The following is a 15,150-nucleotide window of genomic DNA, read 5'->3' as shown; positions in this document are numbered from 1 at the left end:
GCTGGGGAGCACGCTTGCTCTTGGGGATGAAAGCCACCCTGGAAGTGGCAAACGGCAGAGGAGTTTTCTGCAATTTGGCACCGATGCCAGCATTTTGGTGTACATCTAGTTGAGAGCATGCACCGGCAGCGTGGATTGTGTTCAGGCTCGTTTTGTACACATGCTGCCCTTGACACTGCAAAGTCGGGGTCTGTTCCGCAGGAGGCTTTTGTAGCAGATTGTGATGATCCTTTCTTCCCCAGAATATGTTAAATCCCGAGTCAGACTGCAGTGAGTTTATCAAATAGTATGTCAGCCCTCTTTAGCTGCATTGTGCTGGCACAGGGGAGGGCAGGGGTATCTGTGAGGCTGCAGGGGAGAGGGGAGCAGAGCACAGATTGAAGCAGTGACACATTTAGGTCCATTTAATTCCATCCTTCTGTTCCCCTCCAGCAGAAAATTACTGTTTCCCTTCAGGTGTCATTATCCTGATCATGAGGGGGACTTTGTCCATGCACAAGCATTCAAAATGCGGGTGGTTGCTAATAAAAGTGTGCCCGTAATAAAAGCTGCTTCCCCATCGCCCTGTGACTCAGTTCCGCTTCGCACCCTGGTACAGAGGAGTTGCGAAATTAGCCTCTGCCCTGGTTCACCTGCCTCCACGCACAGTGAGGAACACTGAGGAGCTGAACACGGGGCATGAGGACAGCTTGCTTTCCCATCCAGGCACGCTTTGAAAGCATTGGCCGGCCTGATCTTCGAGGGGATTTCTCCTATTGCCTTTCCCTAAATGAAAGAGGCAGCCCTCTTCCCAAAAAGCGTGGGTTTGGGTCAATCCTGGCAGAGCTGGAGCGGTCTACAGAGCCACACTCCGCAGCCTCCTTTCGCCTTTATTTGGGTGACCTGTTTATCAAGTAATTAGTCGTTTCTGGTACTCAGAACACGTAAGGAGATTGCAAAGTGTCAGTCGTGGCCTTCAGATGATAAGGTGTCATCAAGCACTGGAACTGGTAGGAGTGGAAGGGCGAGGGTAGGGCTGGTATTTCCCTTCACCCCGCTTGTGGGTTGTTGGAGGGAGGAAGTGAGTTGCACCATCTCTCTCCCTGGGGCAAGTCGTGGCCCCAAATCTATTAAAGTCTTTTTTTGAGGGGCAGATTCAGAGCTGTTGCAAGGAGCCAGGGAGTCATTATCCCAGTGACTGTAGGGAAATGCTGTCTCTCTTCCCCTTCCCCTCTGCTCAGCTTCCCCACTCCCCTCAAAGCTTCTTGTGCACTAAAAGGTTGCAAAACCCTTTCAGAAAATCTCAGATACCTGAAGGTGACTGCGCAGACGCCCAGAAAAAGCAGCTGCTTTTCTGTTCCCAGGCATCTTCCCCACAGAGGAGCCGGGGCTGAGTTAATGTTTGTCTCCTGGCACAGGTTCCTTGGGCTTAGAAGGGGGAGACAAGAGTTGCTGGGGTCAGAGTCAGGCCCCTTGCTGGACTGCAGCTCGGCTGGAGTTATTGGCTGCAGGGGCAGAGTGAAATGGAGTGGTAAATCTGGAAAGCAAATGAGTAAATAAAACGGAGCTTGTGGCACAGGTAGAGGGAAGCTGCTCTTCCTTCTTGGCAAGGGGCTGCTGGAGCAGGGAAGCGCTGCTGGTCCTTCCTTGCCAGATGGTGCAAAGAAGATATCCCGGATCTCCAGCAGTGGCATGCCTCCCTGCAGCCAGCCGCAGCCCTTTTGCCAGCACGAGGGTGCTGCTGGTGCTGGGGCGGGGGGCGGGGGTTGCTCCCAGGCACACCAGAGCATCTTGGCAGCCGAAGACTCAGAGTGTTCTTCAGCGTTAGGAGTCCGGGCAATAAAACATTTAAAAGCAATCAGTGGGGACTGAAAGGCAAACAGGCCTGGGTGAAAACAAACACGGCCATTCTGATGTTGAGGTTCGCTAAGCTGGAGCCAGCGTCGGCTGCCTGCCAGCATCTCACCCAAGGGCAGTTTCTTTTTTGGCAAAGGGAAGTGTAACTCCAAGTCCACATCAAAGCAGCTGCTGCCAGCGCAGAGGCAGCAGGCAGAGTGTCAGCGTGCTCAGCCTGAGCCGGCTGGCTGCCATCGTCCCGGTCTTTCCTCCTCAGCCAGAGGAAGCGGCTAGGCCAAGTTTATTTGGGGCTGCTGCCAGTCAGGAGGCTGAAGACAACCAGGTTAATCCCTGGGCAGGTTCTTGGTGCCTCTCTGGGGCACTGATTTTGCCTGGCTGCTCAGTGTCACACCAAAGTGCCTGGCTGGTTCTGCTTTGCAATGTAGAAATGTCTCTAAACTGATTGAATCTCGGTGTGCATCCTGTGCTGGGCTCGAGATGGCCAAGTTGTCTTTATTTTTTTATCTCTTCCAGAATATGCTGAGTTTTTGCACTGCAAATCCAAAAAGTTCACAGATTTTGATGAGGTGCGGCAGGAGATCGAAGCAGAAACTGACAGGGTGACAGGAACGAACAAAGGCATTTCTCCTGTCCCCATCAACCTCCGCGTCTACTCGCCGCATGGTGAGTGAGCTGCTTCTCTGCCCCAGGCCTCTGTGTGTTAAAACACTGCGAAAGAAGAAAAGCTGGCATTTGCACACACGGTGGCTGTGGGGTTTAGCCCAGCCTGCGTCCTAAGAGCAAATGCTGGCTGCTGTGTGTGTCTGGCTGATCTTATACTGGCCTGGGGGTTGATGGGGGCTGCCTGGCCCACCCCCAGCACAAACACAGCAGTAACTGTTCCTTCAGAGGGGCTTTTAAAGCTTGCAGAGGGGTGGATCTGTCAGCAGATCTGAAGAGATCCAGCTGCAAGACCGACAGCTCCCAACACCAGGCCCTTGTCCCCAAACACGGCTGGTCTCTGTCCTTTCAGTGTTGAACCTGACTCTGATTGACCTCCCGGGTATCACCAAAGTGCCGGTGGGGGACCAACCGCAGGACATCGAGTACCAGATCAAAGACATGATCCTGCAGTTCATCAGCAGGGAGAGCAGCTTGATCCTCGCTGTCACACCGGCAAACATGGATCTGGCCAACTCGGACGCACTCAAGATGGCAAAAGAAGTTGATCCTCAAGGTAAGAGGGATGTGTCCTCCTGCCTGTCTCTGCCCATGTCACTGCTTCAGATTGGCCCAGGTGCGGAGTGATAAAGCCTTCAGCAGCTGTCGCGGCAGAGTCTTAGCAATCAGTTGCCCAATTTTGGTACCAGTGAGGTGTCTCATCCCGTCTCCTCTCATAGAGGACTTTCCGTCCTCTGACAGTTGAGAAGGGGCCAGCGGTTCCACTCCTCGCTGACGAATCCATGTTTGCTTTGGTTACGCACCCGCGTGCCTGCTTTTGACACGTTCTGTGAAATGCGATTGATCAATTGCTCGTTTGTGAGGTTAATCGATTGCTCATTTGTGTGGCCGCTTCAGGCTTGCGGACGATTGGAGTCATCACCAAGCTGGATCTGATGGATGAAGGCACAGATGCCAGAGATGTACTGGAGAACAAGCTGCTTCCTTTACGAAGAGGTATAACGAACCACAAAGGTTTTACATCCCCCCCTACAACCTGTTTCCACCTTCGTCTTTTACGTGGAGAGAGTGGCATTTCAAAATGAGTTGAGGGGCAGCTCCTGTGCTCTCCAGTGTCCGCTGGGGAGCCCCGGCCCTTCGTGCTCTGAGAGAAGTGGCTGTGGATGGTGATACGGAGCCATATGGCCCTGCTCGGACAACTTTCAGCTGGGTATGTCCGTAGCAAGAGCCAACGTGTCCTCTTGCAGGCTACATTGGCGTCGTTAACCGAAGCCAGAAGGACATCGATGGTAAGAAGGACATCAGGGCAGCGCTGGCAGCCGAGCGGAAATTCTTCCTTTCTCATCCAGCTTACCGGCACATGGCTGACCGGATGGGCACCCCACATTTGCAGAAAGTCCTTAACCAGGTAGGCTTGGTTCCCTTCCCAAGTGTTTTGCGGTGCTGGTGTTTATCGCTGGTGGAAAGGGGATGTTCCGGCAGCCGGTCTGGTGCAGAGGAGGGTGTCTCAGTTGTCTTGATTCTTTTGCAGCAACTGACGAACCACATTCGGGAGACGCTGCCTTCGCTGCGCAGCAAACTTCAGAGTCAGCTGCTTTCCCTGGAGAAGGAGGTTGAGGAGTACAAAAACTTCCGCCCCGATGACCCCACGCGAAAAACCAAAGCTTTGTTACAGTAGGTTTCTGTCGCTCAGTGCTGCGTTCCTGGTGCCTTACCTGGCAGAGGAGATTCACCTCTCCCAGCCAGAAACATTTCTGGCTCAGAAGTAAACTCACTCTGCTCTTCCTGTGAGGCTCATTTGTCTCAGCCGGTGGCTTCTTCAAGAAAGAGCCCGGAATAGCCCTGTTGTTGGGAGCAAGTGGTGCTGGCGGATGGCTCTGCCAACTCCAACGGTGCTAAGCTGGCACCTGGGAGAGATTCTGTGTCCTCCGGCGCTTGTCTGGCAGGCTGCTGGGAAGGACAAGGAAAGCCTGTCCGAGAAATGCCTGCTGAGCATCTCTGCAGGCAAGAATTAGCATCTCGTGCTTGCTGTGCTCTGTGTACATGACCTGCCTGTCCTAAAGCAAACAGTTTGGTCTTGGGATTAGAAAGCATGACTTGTGTCCGTCCTTGACCTGCCCACGAGCTCTTTAGACTACAGCAAAAAGGAGATTTTTGCTTCTGCGACTCCAGCGGAGGGAATTGGGAGAACTTCTACACAGCCCTGACTAGCTGAAGCAGGGCTGGTGGGGTGGTGCTGGCTGTAGGAGGCGGTCTGGGTGTCTGTCCATCCATTGCACTCAACTGGCGCCCATTTAATCCTGTTGCTTCTTCACAGAATGGTCCAGCAGTTCGGTGTGGACTTTGAGAAGCGAATCGAAGGTTCAGGAGACCAGGTGGACACACTTGAACTCTCCGGGGGTGCCAGAATCAATCGCATTTTCCACGAGAGATTTCCTTTTGAGCTAGTGAAGGTAAAGCTGGCCTGGGGAGCGCATGTGCTACATAGATAGCAAGGTCTCAAGATTTGAGTTAAGTAAACCAGAGAGAGCGAGCCAGTCTGGCCAGGATAGGGAGCAGCCTCTGAACCTGCCAGTGAAGTCCTCTCGGGCTGAGGATGATCTTGCTTCAGGCGGGCGTTTTCCTCTTGCAATGGTGCAAAAGAAGGGCTGCAGCGGGAGCCCACTTGCAAGCCCATGTGATTGCTGGAAGTTGCTTGCTGTAAAAATCGTAACTGTGGCCTTCCTCCTTATTCAGATGGAGTTTGATGAGAAGGACTTGAGGCGAGAAATAAGCTATGCAATTAAAAACATCCACGGTGTGAGGCAAGTATCAGAGTGGCACGGTCGCGGATCCTGTTCTCCTTAGAGTAGATCAGTAAGCCTGGGCTGCGGGGGGTGTGTGATCGGAGCTTTCCTGGTGAGGGAGAGGTGATACCAATGGCTGTCAGCTCATCGTCCGGTGTCTTGAGGAGACCAGCGCTTGCTGAAAATGGATGTTCCTCACCTTTTCGAGGGAACTGAAGGGGTAACTCGGCCAGCCTGTGTGTCCCTCCAGCGTAGCGTGCCACCTTGCTTAGTAGTCAGGCTTGTCCCACTCCCCTACCACCCTGGAGAACCCAGGAGAGGCTGCAACACAGACACTGAGCTGAAAAATTTCCCCTTGCGCCTTCAGTTCAGCTGCTAAAATAACCTTTATCTTTCCTTTTACGTTCCCTTAAGCGGGGGAAGAAATGACCTTGAGAGAAAGGTAGGGAACGGGAGTTAAACTTTCTCACTAAGAGGGATCCAGGTCCCAGCTGTAGGTGCGTGCGCTGGGGACGAGTTGCCTCGTTGGGGAGTGATGCATCTTTCCTGGACTCTGCTCAGCCCATCCAGCACAGACCTAACGGGGCAATTAAGGACCCCAAAGAGGAATGGCATTAAATGCAAGTCCTCTTCTTGGCAGGCCCGTTCTTCTTTGGCCTGGTGCTGTGATGGGAAAAGAGAAATGTAGAGTTTCTTCTCTTTGCTTTAACGCTCTCCCCAGGATTCACTTGACCTGCTCGTGGTGTATCCCTTTTTCCTAAACACCACCAAAAAGGTTAATTCCCATTTCCTTGCAGTGCTGATGCACTTGGGCTCTCGCTCCCTTTCACGGGGGGAAGTAGCACCCTAATTCGAGGTGCTGGAGGGGTTGGAGGGTGCTGCCACGAGGTGGGGGGGCGGAGGTGCCAGTACCCCATCTTCTCTGAGGGGTTGTGGCAGCCCCAACAGTGGGGGGAAAAGCGGGGTTCAGCCATGCCGTGGATCCAGGACCGGGGCCACCCCAGCTCATGGCGCTGGGGAGGGAATTGCTCTCCAGGACACAGCTGATCATCTCCAAACCTGATGACCCATTTTGTTTTTTTCTCTGCCATGTCTCTGCCCTCTCGCCCCACCTGCGGATTCCTGTAGGACGGGGCTCTTCACCCCAGACTTGGCATTCGAGGCCATTGTGAAAAAGCAGGTGGTGAAGCTGAAAGAGCCTTGTCTGAAGTGTGTCGACCTCGTTATTCAGGAGTTAATCAATACAGTTAGACAGTGTACCAGTAAGGTATTGAACTGGCTGGAGGCAATCCAGCCCCTTCCTACCAGTGGGATGGGGAAGCGGAAGCGATGCTCTAACCTGCCTGCCTTGCCTGGTTTCCCCTCCAAAAAAAACCCCAAAATCTGGGAGCTCCCTAAGCAAATTGGATATTTCTGAGCTTTGACTCGTGTCTCCTAACTTGGAGTCCTTCCCTGTTGCCTTCGGCTGGGGGGGATCGGCCAGTCCTTGATGCCAAGGACAGATCACCCAGGATGTCACCCAGCACTTTGAGTGCCGGCGGCGTCCCTGAGCCTCCCAGGCATCCTGACAGACGGGATTGGGATTTCTGGGGACGCTCGACAAGACGCTTGGCTTCCCATATCTGTCACCCTCCGGGGGGCAGCACGGCTCTCGCAGTGAGGGGCTCTCCCGGGCCCTGACTGTGGTGGCGGCAGGTTAGAGGGGTGCTGCCGAGGCTTTGTTCCCGGTAGGAGCCAGGCAGGTGGGCAGGCTGCTCTTGGATCCTGGTACCTCTCTTAGCACGTGTCTTCTCAAACTGCACTTTAAACTGCTGCTTCGCTGCACTCTGGGAATCCCGGGAACGTGGAAACAAAAGCCGGGGACAGCGGTTCCAGCAAACGGTCTGGTGGTATGCCTGTAAATCTTGCAGTTCAACGTCTGCAATTAATAAGCTGCTTGATAACAAGCACATTTACATTTCAAAAGGTTCCCCCCACCCCAGTTGTCTTTTTTCTGTGAAAGTGTTAATTACCCTGAAGCTGTGCCCTGGATAAACGGGCCGTTTCCATATTTAATAACCGGCTTCTCAGGGTGACTCTTTTGTCTTTTTAACCTTGTTCTGGTGGCACCAAAAGATATGCCTTAAACTGAAAAGAGGGCAGGAAAAACAGCCCCCCTCTCCTTCCAATGCTTGTGTTATTTTAAAAAAATTAATAAATTTAGCTATGTACAGGCAAAAACATGAAAGTATCCGCAGTGTTTGCTACCCAGAGTGCTTTTGTGGAGCGGAACAGTTTAAATGCTGACCTGGTCCTGTAAGTGGTAGGATTGGTGGGGGTTTGTTGGTGGATAAGGAGTTCTCCGCTGTCTTTCGTTTCCAGCGTGGTTGACTGTGATCTGGGTAATGTGAAGAAGCCAGCGCTTCCTGCTGAAATTCCTTCCACCTCAGATAGGCTCTAACCCCAAAGCCAAGTTGAAATTCAATGTTTTCCTAGAGCTGGGTCTTAGTAATCCAGTCTAGAGAGAAGCCAGGAGCCTCTCCAGGGTTTTTCCTGCGCTCAGGCAGCGCTGCCCTCCCATACACATAGAGGCAAGGCACCCCCTGGTCAGTAAAACAGCCCCTGAAGCTGCAGGGAGTTTGGGGTCTGGGGCTGAGCCTGCCCATGCTGCCTGTGGGACGCAGGGGAGCTGAGAGGGGACTGATCACCCCAACAGCTCCGAGGGACCTGAAGGAATTTCTCAGGCAGGCGCTGCAGCTTTTTCCTTTGCACGTTACTAACCTTAATTTAAAAAAAAAATATCTCATTTTTCTTTTTTTTCTGTCTTTGTTGCTATTTTTCCCGCCCCCTGCACTCTACTTGGTGTTTCGCTCTTGCTCTCTGCATGATGCAGGACGGGGCTCTTCACGCCCGACATGGCCTTTGAAGCCATAGTGAAAAAACAGATTGTAAAGCTTAAAGAGCCCAGTTTGAAGTGTGTTGATCTGGTGGTCTCAGAGCTGGCCACGGTCATTAAAAAGTGTGCCGAAAAGGTAACGGGTCTTAATTCATCCCTTTTTGTCTAATCTGAACATCTGGAATATATTTGCTCCCAGGACCCAGCCGACCAAAGTGAGTTCAACCGCAAGGTTGTCACTAATTTTGGGGGATGCCGTGTCCTTATGACACCTGGATGCTTGTTGGAAATGCCGGCAAATATAGATGTAGCATTAACTCGGCTTCGTGGCACGGGTCCTGCCGAGACATATTGCACAGGTGTTTGCTCACCCCCGTAACAGCAAAGGCTAAAAATGCTCCTCGCATTGCTGAGATCCCACCTCCTTTGCCTTGCTTAGCCGTAGCTCGCGCTTCGTGCCATGAAAACCCGGATCTGCTTGGCTGTGGGGTCTGAGGGCGGGAAGAAAAAAAATCTGGATTTGTGTGTTTGGCATTGCTTCGAAGGCCCCCGGGAAGGGGATTCTGCTGATCTTGTCGGATCTAGTGAAGAGAATCAAGTCTGTCGCTTTTTCTGCCCCTGAGCCCCAGTTGTGTCCTCCTGACAGAACTGGGGCTCAGTCCCCTCTGTCCTCCATCCCCTTCGTGAGCGTCTTCTGTCGCTGGCTTTCTGCGGTGAGCGCTGGAGGCTGCCACAGTCCCATCAGCAGCGTTTTTTTCCCTGGCCTTCTCCCTTTCTTTTCAGCTTGGTTCCTACCCCAGGTTACGAGAGGAGACGGAGAGGATCGTTACCACTCACATCAGGGAACGGGAAGGCAAAACGAAGGACCAGGTGAGCTCATGCGATCTTCGTCTTGGCTAGAGAGCAGGGAGGAAGCCCAGCTGCTGGGTGCGAGGACAAAGCAAGCCCTGGCCCTGTTCGGCCGCAGCCAGTGCTTGGAGCGACCACTCGGCATCTCCCCACTCGTGATCCCAAAGCTCCCTCTCGCGGCAGCGATGCGGCGTGCTGCAGCTCTGGCATCTCCTGGGTGGTCACCGATGTCCCCAAGCGCAAACGTGGGGCTCTGTGGCAGCTCTGCCTGAGCAGTGCGGGAGCTGTGGGTGTTCAGCCCTCCCTTGTGGGACTACTAATGTGTAAACCTCCTTCCAGATTCTCCTGCTGATTGACATTGAACTCTCTTACATCAACACTAACCACGAAGACTTCATTGGATTTGCCAAGTAAGTAATTTACCGGTGGGATGGGTCCTCAAACTCTTTTTATAAATGAGGTTCACGGTCCTGCCCCCAGTTTGCAGAGGAGGCGTGTGGGTTACGTTACCCTTTCAGGGTCACCGACGTGAAAACCGGTGGAGGAGTCTCCCACATCCCAACTTAATTCACCAAATCAGCACCTTTAGCACCCAAGTTCTCACATTTGGGGTATGGGATCTCCGCTTCTCTGCTTGCCACCCGGCTAGTGTTTGAGGGCCTGGAGATCTGAGCTGCCCCACATCATTCCTCTGCCTCTGCATTTGTTAATGCTGCTCATTAGGGCAGAGAGCGTGAAAAGCTGGAGTTGGATTGTTGAGCCTCAGACAGATGAACTGCTTAGGGCCCGCTCACAGGAGCACTTACGATGAATTAAGGTAATTAAGGCTGTTGCTGCCCTTCAGCAGAGACGAGGGAATTTTTCGTGCTCCCTGGGCACACTAAGGGAAGGTGAAATGACTCTCGTCCTGTCCCAGTGGAGCTGTTGGGACTGGAGCAGAAATGTCTCCCCATCCTTTGAGTTTGTCCCTCATAACCCTCTGCCCACGCAGGCGAGGCCAGGACCAGAAGCGGGGCTCTCCTGTTAGTCTCTCTTCCCTCAACTTTGGCTTTTGGCCAGAGGATGGCTAGCATTTTCCATCTGTGCAGCCCCAAAGTGGGCGATAACTTTTCGGAAGCGCCCAGAGGTCCGGGTCAGGTGTCCCCGCACAGAAAGAGCAGAGGTGAGCGGTTCTGCCCAGAGCTTGTCACCGTCCTTACCGGCCAGAGCCCACATCACCTCCTCCTCTTTAAATTCACATAGTCTTCCTCTTGTTTTCTTTTTCCCCCTGCTTTTTTTATGTCTCTGCTTTTCACCTTCATTCACAGTTCCTTCCTCTTCTCCTAATTTCTCCTGTTTTTCCTTTGAACCATCATCTCACTCTTTCCTCCGGACTCCTCTGAAACTCTCCCACTCCCCAGCTGTTACACTGAGCAGCACATGACGACAGGGTGGGTACCCGCTCAAACAGCATGTCCTGGAGTGGCTGGGGCAGCCCCGCTTGCACCTTCCCCTCCCCGCAGCCTGGAGGGACGTTTGATGAGAGCTGGAGAGGCTTTTCCTCCAAGCTCAGCTTTTGGATTTGCGCTTGCAGTGGAGCTCAGCCACAGGAGAGCTTCCCGCTCCCATCCGGGATGCCATGACACTTGGGCTGGCTCAGACAGGGTGCCCAGCTCGCCTTGTGTCCCACAGGTTTAGGGAGAAACTGTGAGGATCGGGGTAGGCAGAGAGCGATCTCCCAAATTCCCCCAGCCGGCAGGTGAGGGACGCCCTGGGCCAGAGGGACGGTGGCTGCTGCAAATGCAGTCCCGCAGTCGCCTTCCCCAGGGAAAGGACCCCGTTTGTGCTTGTAAACTGCTGCTCCGTGGGGTGTCCTGGCATTATTCTAACTGTTTTCATGGATTTTGTTCCTGCTCCTGACTAACGGTTACGTCCCGCACCTCGCCCCTCATCTCTTTGGTTGCTCAGGAGAGACAGGTAGCTTTCCCTCTGGTGCAGGTATGCTCTTTTCCAACCTGGGGGGGAACTAGGAGGCTGCAGGTGTTTCTGGAGATGAGTCCTTCTGGTTATCTGCCTTGCGGTGGTAGGGGTGCATCGGCTCGGCTGGGTTCACGGACAGAAGTCCCTTTTGAATCAGCAACTGCTGCTTGGTGTTTCCTCTCCTACAAGTTACCACCTTGCCCCTCTGGAACAAGCAGACTTGTAAATGCCTGGAGATAAGGACTGTAAAAGGAGATAAAGCTGTCCTGGTTGGAAAGCCCCGTCCCTCTCTGCTGTCCTGTGTACATTCAGTCCTGGGCAAAACTCTGGAAGGGGCTCCTCTGTCTGCATTGCAGTGTGCTGGCAGCACGGAGTCTGGGTGGTCTTGGTTGAATTTTACATGACGGGCTTCGCCTTTGGACTCAGCTCTTCCTTACAGCATTCTGGGTGGGAAGCGTGTCATGGCTGTGTGGGCTCTGAGCGCTTGTCGCTTTGCTTTGCCTTCCCTGCCTAAAGCTGCTCTTTTTCTTCTTTCAGCGCGCAGCAAAGGAACACTCAGACAAACAAGAAAAGAGCCATCCCAAATCAGGTACGGCCGCCGGCTCCCTGGTCCTCCCTCGTCGCGTGGAGCAGCGGTAGCTCTCCAGGATATCCTGCTCGAGCAATGATCGGAGCAACCCAGAGCTGCGTTTCGCAGCTCTGAAAGCGGGATTTGAGTTGATCCGCAGACTCCTTTCTGGGGGGTATTTGACACTGGGGTTGGAGATGGGAAAGACAGAGCTCTGGCTCACGGAGCATGAGTGTTTGCTCCGCAGGAGCTCATCTCAAAGCAGTGGGAGTCGGAACAAGCCGGGTGGCAAGTGCTGCTGGAGGAGCCCCATGCTCTGACGCGGGGCAGGGTCTGGTTTAACTTGCCGGGTCCTGTCCCCGTTAATCCAGACTAGCCCTCTGGGGTGGTGGGCGGAGGGAATGGGGACCAAACGGAGCGCAGGGAGGTGCCCGGCAGCCGTGTCCGCCTCAGTTCTGTCTCGTCATGCAGCCTCCCACTTCCGAGAGGATGTTTGCTATCCGGTGTGCATGACTGAGAGCAGCACTGGAAGTGCCCCCTTGCATGGTGTTAGGTCTTGCAGTACCTAATGCAGACATTGCCTCTTGTTGGAAAGAATGTAATGAAATATTAACACTGTAAAATTATAATTAATAGCATGTAACTGTTTTTCTTTTGCTGTTTTTCTGCTTTTTCCTACCATTTTTGTGCTTCCTGCTCTCTTCTCCCTTCCATCACTTTGTTTTTCTTCACTGTTCTGTCTCCTTGTCCTGCTTTTTTTTTCACCCCCCTTAATTTTGCACACCTAAAGGGTGAGATACTGGTAAGTACCCACATAGTGTGATAGTGCTGGTAGACGACACCCAGTGATGGACGTGGCCCTGCCAGAAAGACCTTCCAAACCCAAAATGACGCCACTCGCTTCCCAGAATTGAGTATGCTGTTGGCAGAGGAAGGACAGGATTCCTGGAGGCGAGCAGCTGGGCTCTGTGAGCTTAGTCTAGAGGCAGAAATTCAGTCTGTCCCCTTTGTCCCCACACCTGGGCTCTTCCCGTCGCTGAAAGAAAAGGGCTCAGGGCTGATCCCTGCCTGTGCCATGATCACTGGGCTGTTGGTGCTGCCTGGCACCTGCCTGCACTTGCTGGGAACAGGTATAGGGAGAGCCGAATACTGGGATTCAGGGTGTGAGTACTGGTTTTGCTGGCCCTTGAGAAGCAAGAAGCCAAAATCTTCAGGTTTTAGCACAGAGCTGCCTGCTGTTGTGATGGGATGTGGTTCCCATCGAGTGGTGGTAAGGGCTGGAGAGAATCTGGCCCTGAGGCAGGGGAGTCCCTCTGCCCACGTTTTCGGCACACACAGTGGGTAGGAATTTGCCCCCCTTTTCTCTGGGACCCCCAGTTCCATGGGGCTGGAGGTATGTTATCTCCCCCCAGCTGCCTTTTTTTCGGGCTTGAGGTTGGGTCCTGACCTCGGGCTTGCTGCCAGCTGATTTACCAATGCTGGCCGCAGCACGGTATGCTGCACGGCTGGCACAGAAATCCAGCAAGGAGCCCTCTTCTGAGGTTCCTCAGCTCCCAGATGTTAGCAACTGGCAGAGGCAAACTTTGGGTGACTGTCAGCGGCTTTGAGCCTCATTATTCAGCCAACAGGGAGCTTTCCCTCAAGCGTACTCACTTCTGTGGAGGTGGAGGGCAGCGTTTCCTCCGAATGGAAAAGAGTTTCCCTGTCTGTGGTCGAGCAATCCCCTCTGGGGGCGGTGGGGTGGGGTGGGGGTCCTGACCCCACTGCTCCAGGCTTGGAGCTGAGCATCATGCTGGCGGTCCAAGAAAATGGAAGTGTCTGAGAGGGAAGTAATCTCCAAACCACCAGTTTGGGCTTTACAGCCTTGAGGACCGTGGCTTAGGTGTTGCCTCGGTTCCTCAGGGGCAGCCTCAGCACCCGAATGTCTCCCTCGGGAAGGAAGCTGGGATAATAATTTGGCTCCTGCCGCTGGGGATGGGCGCTGGGCTGGTGGATGAAGCCAGAAGTTTGGAGTTTGCTGCAGGTGAAGTTCCCCAGAGTCGGCCACCTCTCATCAGCCACACAATCCCAAGAAGAAGCAGCTGCAGCTTAGGCGCTGGATGCTTTCTTATCTCAAAAATGGATTTTATGAGGCTGCTGTAATAACCCGGTTACAGTGGAGGGATGTGGTGAGACAGCCGCCCTGCCACAGCGCAGGCAGCACCCATCCTGCTCTTCCCAGGAAGGTTTGTACTTTCTGCTCAGTGAAACCCCGTGACTTACCAACCACATCCGCAGCTCCAACAGTCTGTGAGGGCCCCGTGCCCATTTCCCATCTCTTCCAACTGTTCAGACACTTCCATTTTCTTTTAGCACCATCCAGATGTTGCTACAAAAACAAAGGAACCCCCCCCCAAGGGCCTGTCTCTTGCCTCCCACACAATGATTTCTGTGCAGGGCCGCTCTCCCATCACTGGCTGTGCGGACGTGATCGTGCCGGGTGACGGGAAGGTGGAGATCTGACAATTAAGGATTCAAGGCGCCAGTCCGGTGCCAGGCTGCTTCTGATTCAGAGCCGGGCAGACCTCCGAGAGCTCTGGAACTCTTCCGCCGGGGGAGCTTGCCTGGTTTACAAACCCTAAAACCATTGGTGCTCTCACCAATATCAGTTGGTCTTAAAGGAACTTTCTTCTGGGCTCTCTGCTGTGTGGCTCAGTGCCAGGCACTGTGGCACAGCCTTCCTCTCTCCTCCTCCTCCTCGTCCTTCTCCTCCTCCTCCTCAACCTGCATTTGGGGATAGAGGAGGAGGTGTCCTGAGTCCTCCCTCAAGCCAGCACACAGCTGGGGTGTCTCTGGCTCTGCAGAGTGCCCTCCCCTCTTCTACCCTTTAGCAAAAGAAATCAAATCTTGGCTTTTCTCTAACACCCCAGCTCCCTCTATGCTACAGCCTTGGATCTCTCCCGGCCCCATGCCCTAAAGGCAGATTTGCTGTTCCTTATAATCCCCTCCAAAACTGTCCCAGCACCTGCCAGAGCCTCTAACCCGGCTCGCAGGACTTGCTTTGCTGCTGAACCTTTTCCCTCTTCCCTTTCCTTGGCCCTGATCCCCTCAACTGCTCCATCTCCCAGGTCCTGTCTCTGTTCCTTTAAAACCAGACTCGGTTCAAATTTGGAGATTGTTTTTAAATGCAAATCAGGGTCTCAAACATGCCAGAGTGAATCAGAAGGTGAAATCTTTAATCTGACAACCTCTGCTGTCTTAATTTCAGGGCTCCTTCCTTCCCCTCACCAGAAAAATCTGTATGAGTTAAGTTTTAGCTCTAGCTGCCTGCGCCCGCCGGCGCACCGAGCTTTGCCCATGCCTAACACCGTGGATTTTGTCGTGGCTTTTATGTTGGCAGCCACCTGAGCAGTCTGAAAATGAGAGCGGCCCGAGCCCCATCCCTTGGTGCATTCCCCCAGCAGCACATGGAAAAGCCTCGGCACAGAAGGGCTGGTGCTGGCTCTGTTTTACATGCTTAATCCTGGTGTTGAGATTAAAGCCCTGCCTTGGGTCTCGGGCGCAGCTGCTCAGAGCTGGTTCCCATACAAGCCATAACAAACTCTGCATCTCGCTCGTGTCTAACTCTTCTCTGCTTA

At 53.5% G+C, this 15,150-nt stretch overlaps 1 protein-coding gene across 8 annotated transcripts in view; it reads left to right on the top strand.

The window, feature by feature from the left end:
* The window catches only part of DNM2 (dynamin 2), a 36,195-nt gene that overhangs the window by 8,423 nt on the left and 12,622 nt on the right, over nucleotides 1-15,150 (top strand). For 3 of the 8 annotated variants that reach the window (XM_049810916.1, XM_049810911.1, XM_049810909.1), the window contains exons 3-14: nucleotides 2,350-2,499; nucleotides 2,849-3,052; nucleotides 3,394-3,492; nucleotides 3,744-3,904; nucleotides 4,028-4,170; nucleotides 4,814-4,949; nucleotides 5,233-5,300; nucleotides 6,411-6,549; nucleotides 8,941-9,027; nucleotides 9,346-9,416; nucleotides 11,503-11,554; nucleotides 12,324-12,335. In XM_049810916.1, the coding sequence (XP_049666873.1) occupies nucleotides 2,350-2,499; nucleotides 2,849-3,052; nucleotides 3,394-3,492; nucleotides 3,744-3,904; nucleotides 4,028-4,170; nucleotides 4,814-4,949; nucleotides 5,233-5,300; nucleotides 6,411-6,549; nucleotides 8,941-9,027; nucleotides 9,346-9,416; nucleotides 11,503-11,554; nucleotides 12,324-12,335 (1,322 nt within the window). Of the gene's footprint in view, nucleotides 1-2,349; nucleotides 2,500-2,848; nucleotides 3,053-3,393; nucleotides 3,493-3,743; nucleotides 3,905-4,027; nucleotides 4,171-4,813; nucleotides 4,950-5,232; nucleotides 5,301-6,410; nucleotides 6,550-8,154; nucleotides 8,294-8,940; nucleotides 9,028-9,345; nucleotides 9,417-11,502; nucleotides 11,555-12,323; nucleotides 12,336-15,150 lie in introns of all 8 variants that reach the window. The other 5 variants (XM_049810912.1, XM_049810910.1, XM_049810917.1 and 2 more) reach the window with 3 other exon arrangements.

The sequence above is a fragment of the Accipiter gentilis genome, chromosome 9, assembly GCF_929443795.1.
Source record: "Accipiter gentilis chromosome 9, bAccGen1.1, whole genome shotgun sequence".
Classification (NCBI taxonomy): domain Eukaryota; kingdom Metazoa; phylum Chordata; class Aves; order Accipitriformes; family Accipitridae; genus Astur; species Astur gentilis.
Note: the sequence above shows the minus strand (reverse complement) of the source record. Positions and strands in the feature narration are given on the sequence as shown.